The sequence below is a fragment of the Narcine bancroftii genome, chromosome 1 (assembly GCF_036971445.1).
Source record: "Narcine bancroftii isolate sNarBan1 chromosome 1, sNarBan1.hap1, whole genome shotgun sequence".
NCBI lineage: Eukaryota > Metazoa > Chordata > Chondrichthyes > Torpediniformes > Narcinidae > Narcine > Narcine bancroftii.
The window spans coordinates 458,231,590-458,244,929 of NC_091469.1; the positions used below are offsets into that span (position 1 = coordinate 458,231,590).

Genomic DNA, 13,340 nt, shown 5'->3' on the forward strand with positions numbered 1-13,340 from the left:
ATAAATTGGAAGAGTGGAAGAGGAAATTACCAAGATGTTTCTTGAATTACAGAGACAAGTTGGATAGGAGTGTAAAGGCTAAATGGTGACCTGACAGAGGTTTATAAAATTATGAGATGCACAAACAAAGTGAATGACCGTAGTCCATTTCCTGGGTGGATGATTTTGTAATTAGAGGGAAAAAGTTTAAGACGACAGAGAGAGATTTAAGAGGGCAACTATTTCACTCAGTGGGTATAATTACAATGTTCAAATGACATTTGAAACGATATATGGATAGGAAAGGCTCAGATTGTTATCAATCCAATGCAGGCAAATAAAACGAGTCCTGAATATCAACTTGATCGACATGGACGTGTTGGGACAAAGGGCCTGTTCTGTGCTGTATGACTCCAAAAAATTAAACAAGAAAGTCTGCAGACATTGGGTGGGATGCAACACACAAATGTGCTGGAGAAATTCAGCAGTTTATGCAGAAAACTGTAGGAAGTAAAGGGTAACCATTGTTTATCCTCCACAATTTCCACTATCTCCAAAGTGATCCCACCACCAGACATATTTTCCCCTCTCTTCCCCACTCATCCTCGCTCTTCTTTCTGCAGAACCACTCCCTTCAGGACTCCCTCGTCCACTGCCTTCCCACTCCTATGGTACCGACCCCTGTGGCCACAAGAAATGCTAGACCTGCTCCACACCTCCTCCCACACCACCATTCAGGACCACAAAGAGTCCTTCCAAGTGAAGCAACACTTACTTGTGTATCTGCTGGGTCATTTACTTTATCTAGTGTCCCCTATCTTGCCTCCTCTACATCAGTGAGACTGGATGCAGACTGGAAATAGTTTTGTTGAGCACCTTTGGTCTATCCATTGCAATAGCAAGGATCTCCCAGTGGCCAACCATTTTAATTTTCTCAGACTGACATGACTATCCATGGCATCTTGCACTGTCAAACTAAGGCTACCTGCAAATTGGAGGAACAACACCTCATATTCCGTCTGGGCATTTTCCAACCAGATGGCATTAACTTCAACGTTTCCAATTCCCGCTAAACCTCCCTGCTTGAGTCTCTCTCTTTCCCTAATCTTCTGTCTCCTTTTCCCTAATCTGTCTCCTTTCCCCCAGCTTCCCAGTCCATTCCTTTCTCTGTCCTATCAGAAAGTGACCCTCCCCATTACTTCTCAGCTTTTTTTCTTCTATCCTCCCACCTGTATCTACTTATGACCTTTTACTTGTTAGCCTGTGCTCCTTCACCTGTCCCTTCCTTCCTCCTCCCTCTTCTCTTCTCACACCCACCTTTTGATGAAGGCACCTATATAACAATTACAGCATGGAAACAGGCCAATTTGGTCCTTCTAGTCTGCAGTGATCCAAGTACCCTCCTCTAATCCCACTTACCAGCACTCTGCCCATATCCATCCACGCCCCTCCCATCCATATACTTATCCAACTCTTTTTAAATGACAAAATTGACCCTGCCTCCACCACCTTTCCCAGAAGCCCATTCCACACAGTAACCACTCTCTGAGTAAAGAAGTTCCCCTTATGTTATTCCTAAACCTTTGCCCATCAACTCTCAGCCTATGATCTCTTGTATCCATCTCTCCTACTCTCAATGGGAAAAGCCTTTCCACATCAAATCTATCTATCCCTTTCATTAACTTAAACACCTCTATCAAATCCCCTCTCAGCCTTCTACGTTCCAAGGAATAAAGACCTAATTTGCTCAATCTCTCCTTGTATTCCAGATGGTGAAACCCAGACAACATTTTTGTAAATCTTCTCTGCATTCTCTCTATCTTGTTAATATCCTTCCTATAAATCAGTGACCAGAACTGCACACAGTACTCTAAATTTGGCCTCACCAATGCCTTGTACAGTTTCATCATTACTTCCCAACTCCTATATTCTATGCACTGATTTATATAGGCAAGCATATTAAAGGCCTTCTTCACCACCCTATCCACATGTGCTCCTACCTTCAGAGAACAATGGACCGTTATTCCTAGACCTTTCTGCTCCACTGCATTCTTCAATGCCCTCCCATTTACCACATATGTCTTGCTTTGATTATTCTTTCCAAAATGAAGCACCTCACACTTATCAGCATTAAACTCCATCTGCCATCTTTCTGCTCACTCCTCTAAGCAGTTTAAATCCCTCTGCAATCTTTGAAAACCCTCTTCATCATCTACAATTCCCCCTATTTTAGTATCATCTGCATATTTACTAATCCAATTTACCACCCCATCCTCCAGATCATTAATATATATATAACAAACAGCAACATTCCCAATACCAAACCCTGAGGTACACCACTTGTCACCGGCCTCCATCCTGACAAACAATTATCTACTACTTCTCTCTGAAACCTTCCTTCCAGCCACTGTTGAATCCATTTGACTATCTCCAAATTAATACCCAAGGACTTAGCCTTCCCAACTAACCTCCCATATGGAAACTTATTGAAGGCCTTACTGAAGTCCATGTAGACAACATCCACTACTCTACCCTTATCAACATTCCTAGTCACCTCTTCAAAAAATTCAACAAGATTGGTCACACACGACCTTCCACGCACAAATCCGTGCTGAGTGTCCCTGATCAGACCCTGTCCCTCCATATACTTATATATACTATCACTAAGAACACTTTCCATCAATTTACCTACCACAGATGTCAAACTTAGCCGATAATTGCTTGGCTTGCTCTTCGAACCCTTTTTAAACAAAGGAACCACATGCGCAACACACCAATCCTCCGGCACTATACCCGTCTCTAATGACATTTGAAAAACCACTGTCAGAGCCTCTGCTATTTCCTCACTAACTTCTCTCAAGGTCCTGGGAAAATCCTGTCAGGACCTGGAGACTTATCCACCTTTATATGTTTCAACAACTCCAATACTACCTCTTTCTTAGTCACTATAGTCTCCATATTTACCCCCTTTGCTTCCTTTACCCTGCAGAGTTCAATATCCTTCTCCTCAGTAAATACTGAGGAAAATAAATTGTTCAAGAACTCCCCCATCTCTTTTGGCTCCAATCACATTTGTCCAACTGTTATTTGCTCTTACCTTGGCAAAGGGCTCAGGCCTGAGAAGTTGGCTATTCTTTGCTTCCCATAGATGCTGTGTGACCGAGTTTCTGCAGCACATGTGTGCGATGTGAATAACTCCATTAGTTGGTTTGCAAAAGAAAGATATACAATCAGATTAGTCACAAATTCACTTGGCCATCAGAGCCTTATCACAAGTCATACCTTAAATTATTCATTGTGTTTAAAACTAATCTTTTACTGAAAGACAGCTTTCTAACATATTTAAGTATGTTAACACAAAGTACCTTTATCTTCGAGACTGTTACAAGCAATGAACTTGGATCACATTTGAACATATTCCTTTTTAGGCAATTGTTATAATGAATGGTTTTCCTGTTTTGTAGTGGGATTGCACTATGCAATTGTGCTGTTTTTACACAGAGTGTTTTGAATGCAAAATATCTTGATATCCATTTCAGCTGAAAAGATGTGTTGTTAACTGCAGTGTAAAATCTCAGAATCATAGCTCTCTTGATTCTTTGGTGAAGAATTGCCTTTGCTTTTTCTTTTGCAGCTTATTTTTTATTATCACACAGCTGGAGCTATTACTGGATCATTAATAGTATTCCTCCAGACTTTATCTGGACATCGTGCATCACTTTTCAATTTAACGGGTGACCAAGGCCATTACTGGCAACGAGCCGAAATCGCCCTCTTTGCTGACGAAGATTATGAGATAATGATTGAAGGATGGGTGGGAAAAGGGTCAAAAGGAGTCATCTCACTTGACGACATCACCTTCACAAAGGAATGCATCAGTTCCAATTCTGCATTTCATAACGTAATAATTCCACGTCCTCCAACAGGTAAGGTACATAAATCGGATGATAAGGTCTATAAAATGGAATCAGAATTTATTGTGAAAACACAAAGCTGGATAAACTCAGCAGGTCAAGCAGTGTCCTTAATATAGCAAAGGTAAAAATAGATAACCGACAATTCGGGCTTGAGCTCTTCCATGGTGTCTGCAAATTTTTGGGTTTTACTTCAGAATTCATCATGAGCATGTTACAAAATCCCTGATCTTGTGACAGCATTACAGTGCTATAAGTTACATTTCAAAATAAATAAATAATGCTGATATAGTTAGTGATGCTGGGTGCTCCGCTTCACATTTCTGTAACTTTTTCCTGATGGTAGCAGTGTGAACAGGGCATGGCCTGGGTGGTGGGGGTCCTTGAGGATAGAGGCAGCTTTCATAATACACTGCTTCTTGTAGATGTCCTTGAAGCAATGAAGACTAGTACTCATGATGCCACTGAATGAGTGAAAAACTCACTGGAGCTTTTTCCTGTCCTGTGCCTTGGCACCTCCATGTCAGACAGAATCCAGAAAGAATGCTCTCCAAGGTACACCTGTAGAAATTTTCAAGAGTATTTAGCGACATGCCAAATCTCCCCAATCTCTCACAGAGTATTGATGCTGGTGAGCCTTCTTGGTGCTGGCATCTACATGGAGGCCCCAGGACAGATCCTCAGAGATATTGACACCCAGGAAAATAAAGTTCTTGACCCTCTCCACTTCTCACCCCTTGATGAACACTGGTTTGTGTTCTCCTGTATTCCTCCTGAAGTCTACAATCAGTTCCTTGGTTTTGCTAATGCAGAGTGCAAGGTTGTTGCTGTGACACCACTGATCTATCTCCCTCCTGCATGCTTCCTCTTAGCCATCTGTGATTCTTCTGCTGACCGTAATGACACAGCAAATTTATAGATACCATTTGAATTGTGCCTAGTCACACAGTGACTAGAGCAGTGGCTTAAGCCTGCATCCTTGAGATGTGCCTGTGTTGATTGTCAGTGAGGAGGAGATTCATACTGACTGGTCTGATGAGGAAGTCAAGGAGCCAGTTGCAGAAGGGGGTGCAGAGGCCTGGGGTTTGAAACTTGTTGAGTAACACTGAATGAATGATGCTGTTGAGCACTGAGCTACAGTCAATGAAAAATAGCCAGCTGTATGTTGTGCTCTTATCTAGGTGAAACAGAGCTGAGTGGAGAACCAGTGACATTGCATCCGCTTTGGAGCAATTGTAACTGTAGGCAAATTGCAGAGGGTCCAGATCTTTTGGACCAGCTTTAGAAGATTTGATGGAAAAATAAACTTGAACACAGGAACAGCAGTATGCTGCTAGGTCCCTCAATCTTCCTAAATTCTAAAAACTCACTATCCCCTGAGAAAAATAAATTTATTTTCTTTTTAAAATATTTTTACTGAGTTTAACATAATAATCCTACATGCAAAGGCTACTAATATAACAGAAAGCATGTCATATTGTATACATATCACAAATTAATATAAACATAATTCAAAAAATAATCCATCCATATCTGTTGATTTAACATTATTTCTTAAAAATAATTCTGGATAGAAACCAATTAAGTTACATTATATCAACCCTTGGTCAAAATACAGAGCAATATCTGTCTAATTTGATGACATGAGCTAGGACAACCAGAATTAAACCCGTATATAATCAATTGATCTAAAAGAAAGAGAAAAAGGAAACAAAAAAAATAAAGCTAAATCTAATCTACCCCCTCCTCTAATCAAGGTTACTTTGCGTGGAAAAAAAGTAAAGATATGGATCAAACAGCAACCTTTAGAAACCAGACAGAGAATTGCCGGAGCATCCAAATTTCTGAAATCTGCCAGTTATGATAGTATTCCAAGAATGGGCCCCAATTTTTTTCAAATTAAAACTTTCTATCGATCAATAATGTTGTATCTAATTTTCTCCAAGCTAATATATGACATTTGCATCATGTAACCATGGTGCATGAGTAGGTGAAGATTCATTTTTCCATTTCATTAAAATTGCTCATCTGGCTATCAACGTCCTTTCTCTTGAGATGCCGATAAAAGTACATCCCGTTTAAGAGAAAATTCAAACAAGGCAATTAAAGGGCCTGGTTCTATTTTGATCTTAAAAATCGTTGATCAGATGGAAAAATATTTTTCGCAAAATATTCCTAAATTGGGACATTCCCAAAACACATGGATCAATGACGATTCAAAAATCTTGCACTTCTCACATAATGGATCAACATCTGCATAAAAATAAGATAATTTAAGTTTGGACGTATGTGTTCTATGTACCACCTTAAATGTACCATCTTAGTATTACTTAATCAGAGAAAATAAATGTCTGTTCATCTCAATTTTCAATGATCGGCTCCTGACTTTATTGGTATGCCCCCTTCATCATGACTTTCCCACTCGTGAAAACATCTTTATTATATCAATACCTCTTAGGATCTCATTGATGGGCTTTGAATGCGGTCAACCCATATCCTTCTAAACTCCAAGGAACACAGGCCCATGCTCTGGATAGGACAGACACAGACCTCATTGCAGGAATTAGCCTCATTCATCCTCCACTGCTACTATAACCTTTGTTAGAAAAAGGGACAGAATTCTAGAGGTGACCTCACCAACACATTCTAATAAAATCTTTCTATTCTTAATCTCCAGTCCCTTGGCAACCAAGGCCAAAATATTGCAGCTATATAAAATATTGGTTAGGCTTTACTTGGAGTACTCTTCCACCACCTGAGGCCCAGCCTTCTCTCGCATACTCTTCACTTCAATTCAATTCTCACCTCTCCTCTTATCATATCCAATTAGCACCTTTTGCGAGTCTGGATTCCTCTCTCAGCCAGCATTGTCTGAATGTTGTGTTTTCCTGCTCTTGGCTCATTCTGAAGAGAAGCTCAGGCCCAAAACATCAGCAAATCCTATGAACCCTGAAAGACCAGTTGTGTTCCTCCAGTATTTCAATGTGTTTTTACTACAAGGAAAGAGAGAGACCAGTGGAGGGCATCAATGTAAATTGGAGAAGTGAACATTGATGCCGTCTGGTTGAAGACTGTCGAGATGCATTATCAGGTGTTGTACCTCCTAGATGCAGGGCCACATTTGCGTTACTTTGGCTTTGGCGAATTAAGCAAATAATGAGGCTAGTATTGTTGATGGTGCATTTGAAGATTCAATTCTTGATCTGGTCTTCACATATGAATTAATACCACTGGCAGAAAGTTTCAAGTTTTGGTTCTCACTAGTGACCCTTTGGAAGTCTCTTTGTTCTCGAGAGCACAGCAGAAGGGTATCTAGTCCTCTCTATATTCAGATGCACTACACCCCTGACCCATATCTCCATCTCCTTCAGCAACAAACACCAGCTGCACAAAACCCAATTTCTGTGATGCCTGGTCTCTCCTGCACATTATAACTTCTTGGCAAGTCACAATGTCTGCAAGTAAATTTTAACTCATTTAACTGCGTTCCCTGCCAAAACACCAAAGCAGTCAACAGCTCAGTTGGGGGTGGCCAAAAGATGGAATCAGGAACAACATGAGTTTATCATGTTTGAATCAATTTATGCAGGCACGGAATCCCCACCCATTTTCAGAAATTTTCTGTTTTAGTCCTCATAGTGTCCTAGCTGAAGTTGTACCGTATAAAGGACATTTGCTGCCAATATACAATACATTCCTATAAATATGAAGCATGCTTTATAATGAAGCAACAGTTTCCCATAAAAGGATGATTTAATTGAAGTGCAAGTGAACAAGTAAAAGTTGAAATTGCTGCTAAATGGTTTAAATAGTTTTAACTGCACAATTCAGGGCACAAATTGATTATTGAAAAATGGTGTAAAATCTGCCAAAACTACAAGCCACCAATGAGTATTTCGTACTGTCCAGGGAACTTTTGTCCCTCTTCAAAATCAAATAGTTCAATAAATAATGAGGAAAGATTTGGTGTCCTTTTTTGTCCTTGTAAAAATAGATGATAAATTCACATCAAATTTCATGGCTGAAGGAAAATTGAAATGCTGATGGCTTTATTGCAGGTCAGACTTCAATAGAGTGAGGTTAACAAAAAAGCAGATTTTGAAATATGAAATCCCACAAATTTTTCAACTGCCTTTAGATGTGTTTAGGAATTACACTCTTTCTCTGGTGTTACTGGAAAACAGATGTGGAGTTCAGGATTACCAGAATAGCGTTATATAATGTGAGTTGGAACTAAGGGCACTAATGTTAAGTAAAGGGTAATAGCTGAGGAGGACATCAATATATGCCTTCTGTCTGCCTCTCTGTCCTTGATAAGTTCATGGTCATCATCTTTTATCAATGAGAGATCCATTTAACAATCTGATAGGAGCTGAAAAGAGCCCCGACATTGTCATGGCCGTCGGTGAGTTTCTGGACCTTCTGTACTTTTGATGATGATTCACATTATTGTCATTATATACCAGTAAATCACCCAAGGAAATACATTCAGCATTGACCAGAACTTAAAAAAAAGTCTTATTTTAATAGAACGTGTAATTAAAACCATTAACAACACTATTCTACCACAAACAGTTAAAAAGGACTGATTTTACAATAAGAATGCAGGACCACTCAGCGTCGTAATTCAGTGTTCAACATAGTCCCAGCTTCATTTTAAAAAAAGCTCATCTTGAGTCTGTTGGTAAGTGATTGAAGGCTCCTGTAGCGTCTGCCCAAAGGGAGAAGAATGAATAGTTCATGATTTGAATGTGGTGAATCTTTGATAATATTTCTCGCCCTGTGCAGACCTCGTTCCCTACAGATGTTTTCGATGGTTGGCAATTGGCTGCTAATAATCTCTTGGGCAGTTTTCACTACCTGCTGGAGTGCTTTGTGATCTTGTGCAAGACAATTCCGGTACCACACCGAAATGCCATATGTTAGCATGCTCTCAATTGTGCATCTATAGAAATCCAACAGTATCCTGGGACAGGGGTTCATCTTCCTCGTGCTCTTCAAAAAATTAAGACCCCGTTGTGGCTTTTTAGGACCAAGTGAGATCTTCACAGATATGGACACCACAGAATTTAAAGCTTGGTAAACGCTCCACCACCACTCCATTGATGTATGTTGGGATGTGAGTGTGGCTTCTGTCACGATGATCTCCTTGGTCTTCTGAGTTTTAAGTGTCAAGTTGATATCGGCGCACCACAAGCCCAGGTGCTGAACCTTATCCCTATAGGCAGTTTCATCGTTCAGGCCAATCACCGTGGTGTCATCTGCGAACTTGATTATTAAATTTGTACTATGCATAGGAACACAGTCAGAGGTAACAATGGAATAAAAAAGGGGGCTCAACACATTACCCTTGGGCATGTTGGTATTCAAGGTAAGAATGAAAGAGAAAATATTACCCAGCTTAACAGATTGAGGTCTGTTAGTTAGTAATTTTGCTTTCAGGGTCTCTGCCAGGTCTTTTCCCTTGAGGCAAGGTGGAGTTTCCAATCCCAGAACATCTTGCATTTAAGATTAATTAACTCCTGGACATTCTCATCAAATAAATTCTGGTTCTTGGCAGTTCTCCTTCTCAGGGGCCAATTATAGTGGATTTCAAGAGAGTTCAATGGCTCTGTTTCTTTCAGTCCTCAGGTGGCCTGAGCAACTTTTGGAGCCTCAACATGTTACAATAATTCTGTTATCACTGGTATTCCAGGTCAAGTTGATACTGATAATAAATTGGATTAGTTGGTGATCAATCCAACAGTACCAGTCAGTCTGGATGATGTGAGCATTTTTGTGGCCCAGCCTTGCTCTACTCCAGCCTGACAAAATTAAAAATCTACAAAGTTATAAATATATATCAATGGTGCTGAAGTGGAGATGGTGGAGTGCTCCAAGTTGATTAGTAGCCTGATTGGGTCTGATCACACTGACACTACACCAAGAAGGTACATCAACATGCCTACTTTCTCAGAAGCTGAAGGAAATTCAACATGCCCATGAAGTCTATTACCAAAATTTACAGATCCACCACACAAAGTATCGAGTCCGGATACCTCACAGCTTAGAACTACTCTGTTGAAAAGCAGAAGAAAGTGCAGAGAGCTCTGAACCAACCTCACCTCTGTTGACTCGTTAATACCTCCTGCTGTCTTGCTGAAGGTGTTAACATATCAAAGGACCCATTCCACTCGGTCATACTGTCATCTCTCCCTTCTATCAAGAAGAAGAAGCCGAAATAGAAAACAAAAACCACCAAATTCAAGGATTGTTTCTTTTGTGCTGTTATCAGACTCTTAAATTAACCTCTCTTTTGATGGCCTTGCACTTTTTTAACTGGACTTTGCTCTAAACATTGCATTTTGTCTTGTGATGTTACATCCTGCAATTTCCTTTTATTACTGCACTATTAGCTGTATTTAAGAATGACTTGACTTGTCTGGTAGCACTAAAAAGCAAAACAAAACTTTCCCCTGTATCTTGTTATTAGACCAAAGATGGATTTCTGGGTGGAAAAGGTCCTCAATATTTCTTCGAGCCTTAATTTACATTTCTGAATTATCTGTTCCAGAAGTATATCACAGTTGAACAATAATCAATATAATATTTTTAGTGAAACATAAAGGAATCTTGTCTTATCAAACCACTTTGTTTCATTTGAAGACTTCGTCCTCCCTCCCACTCTCTCCCCCCCACCCCGCCCACCTGCCTGCCTCCCTCTTCCTTATGTAAGGTAATTTCTTAACATTCTTGAATTCGTATACCAAAGTGATCTCTTCATGACTTATTTAAACTTACTCATGGGAAATGCTTCTTCTTCCAGGATCATGCCCACACCGTTATTTGGCATGCTTGAATGGAAAATGCTACCACATGGACCAGAGATGTGATTTTCAAGATGACTGTGGTGACAATACAGATGAGAAAGACTGTGGAACATCCTGCACCTTTGAGACTGGGCGATGTGGCTGGAAAAATTCTTTGTCGGATAACTTTGATTGGATCTTGGGACAGGGTTCATTACAGAGTCAACGTCCTGCCAGGGATCGGAGCCTTGGAAATGAAAATGGTAAATCAATAACTTATGAGCCATTCATAAATACTACAATGTTTGATGGAAGCTATAAATGGAATGTTTAAACTATGATGTCATTGTATATGGTTGGAATCATATGAATTCAAAATCTTGTTAGCTAGAAATTCATCCCTGGATGACAACTCTAAGCATAGTATTTAGTTATGTCTTTGCACTGAACTCCTGACTCCAAAATTCATTCCAATTTAATCCATTGTAGTTACTGTAATTAATTTTGGAAGACAGTGTATTTTCTGGTGAGAGTTTTCTATGATTTGGCACAATAATGACCATATCCCTTGTAATATTTGACTGTATGACTACCTGTAATATTGCATCTAGATATTTAATAAAACTACAGCAAATAAATATAACCTAGATAGTTAGTTTCAGGTTATGCATATGAGCAATTAATAACCAATCCCAAGGATATTTTGGGAAACAAAAGTAATATTGAAACCCAAGAACTATCTAAATATGCTAGATTTTCTGAAAGTTACCAGAAATAGTGTTTAATTGTCTTAGCAATGACCCCTTCGTAGTTTCAGATGCTTCTAACTCAGAGATGAGCTTTGGTTCTTTTCTATGAGGAACTCCATGCACAAGGATAAACACTGCCTCCAGTCCTCAACATTGGAGCAAATCTTATGGAAAAGTGTTGAGATGCAGACAAAATGTCTGCACAAGCAACTCCTCACCCCACTTTCAACTCCTGACCTTAGTGAGTCACCCAGATGTACCCCTGTTTTGGGTAAACACACACGCAGTTGAAGACACGTGGTCCAAAATCACTTTAGGGCAAGTTAACTGAAAATATTGCAGGCATGTTGAGCAAGTGAAGTTCTTCTAGTGTCATGACTCCACCAATCTCATTCTGTGTCGAATTACCCCAAAATATTTTTCCTGCTTTTCCTCCCTTCTGCTGTGGAAGCATCTGGTCATTCAACTAATTATGATCAATTGCAAGGTGCATTTAAAGTGCGCATTGCCTGCTGCAATGGGTGGTGATTTGGGTCTTTTACATGAATTGACTTTCAATGTCAGATGGTGATTGTGAGATTGACTGCAGTTCCCTGTGGCTCTGACCGATTGCATACTTAGCAAAAGCTTAATTAAAAAAAAATCACTCCATGTGCAGAGAATATGTGCTTCATGACCGGCTGCATGGTTCCATCGATCATCGAGGAGCTCTTCACATGATGAAAAATTGAACAAAGTAATGACTGGATAACAGTTTCACAATAGCAAGCATCTCTTCTAGGAGAATCACAGAATAGTTACACCACAGAAGGAAACCATTTGGCCCATAGTTTGCTGTTTCTGTTTGCCCTTTCTCTAATCAAGTCAAGTCACCTTTATTTGTTATTCCTACCATGCTTGCCCGGTAAAGATGAGATAGCATTTCTCCAGGAACATGGAGCATATTTACATAAATATAAGTTGGAATAGAAGTTAAACACATTGAAATATTAAGACAAATACAGTAAAGGTCAATGGTACACTCTCCAGATATGTTCTGGGAATTCAGGGGTCTGATGACTTAAGGGGGAAAAACTGTTGCCCAATCTGGATGTCAGGGCCTGAGTGCTACGGTGCCTCCTACAAGATGGCAGAAGGGAGAACAGATTACATAAGGGGTGTGTGGAGTCGTTCATATCATGTTTATTGCCTTTCATCTGCATCGAGCATTGTAGATGTCCTTCATGGTAGGAAGAGAGCCCCCAGTGATCTTTTCCACTGACTTCACTATTCTCTGAAGGGCCTTGTGGTCCAAGGAGGTGCATCTTCCAAACCAGATGGTGATGCAGTTGCACAGGATGCTCTCAATACATCCTCTGTAGAATATAGTGAGGATGGAGGGTGGGAGATGAACCTTCCTCAGCCTTCACAGGAAGTAGAGGCACTGCTGGGCTTTCTTGGCTACAGAGATGGTGTTGAGGGATCAGGTTAGATTCTCCATCAAGTGCACTCTAAGGAATTTGATACTCTTGACCACCTCAATGGGTGTGCTGTCAATGGTCAATGGAGCATTGTCCCCCTGGGTCCTCCTGAAGTCAAAAACCATCTATTTAGTTTTATTAACATTCAGACACAGGTTATTGGCTCTGCAGCAGTCTGTTAGCGACTGCATCTTATTTCAATACACTGCCTCCTCATTCTTACTGATTAGGCCCACCACGGGTTGTGTCATCAGTAAACTTGAAGCTGTGTTTAGCTGCACAGTCGTGGGTCAGCAGAGTGAACAACAGTGGACAAAGCACACAGCCCTCGGTAGGGGGGGGGGGGGGGGGGACTCAGTGTGATCACCTTGGAAGTGCTGTTACCGATCTGGACTGCTTGAGGTCTCCCCACATTTTCCCACTGATCCTGATTATTGTTTCCAGAATTAT

At 40.4% G+C, this 13,340-nt stretch overlaps 1 protein-coding gene across 1 annotated transcript in view; it reads left to right on the forward strand.

Moving 5' to 3' along the window:
• The window catches only part of malrd1 (MAM and LDL receptor class A domain containing 1), a 318,021-nt gene that overhangs the window by 162,621 nt on the left and 142,060 nt on the right, over positions 1-13,340 (forward strand). The window contains exons 22-23 of the mRNA XM_069914667.1: positions 3,614-3,905; positions 10,699-10,944. Of these exons, the coding sequence (XP_069770768.1) occupies positions 3,614-3,905; positions 10,699-10,944 (538 nt within the window). The remainder of the gene's footprint in view (positions 1-3,613; positions 3,906-10,698; positions 10,945-13,340) is intronic.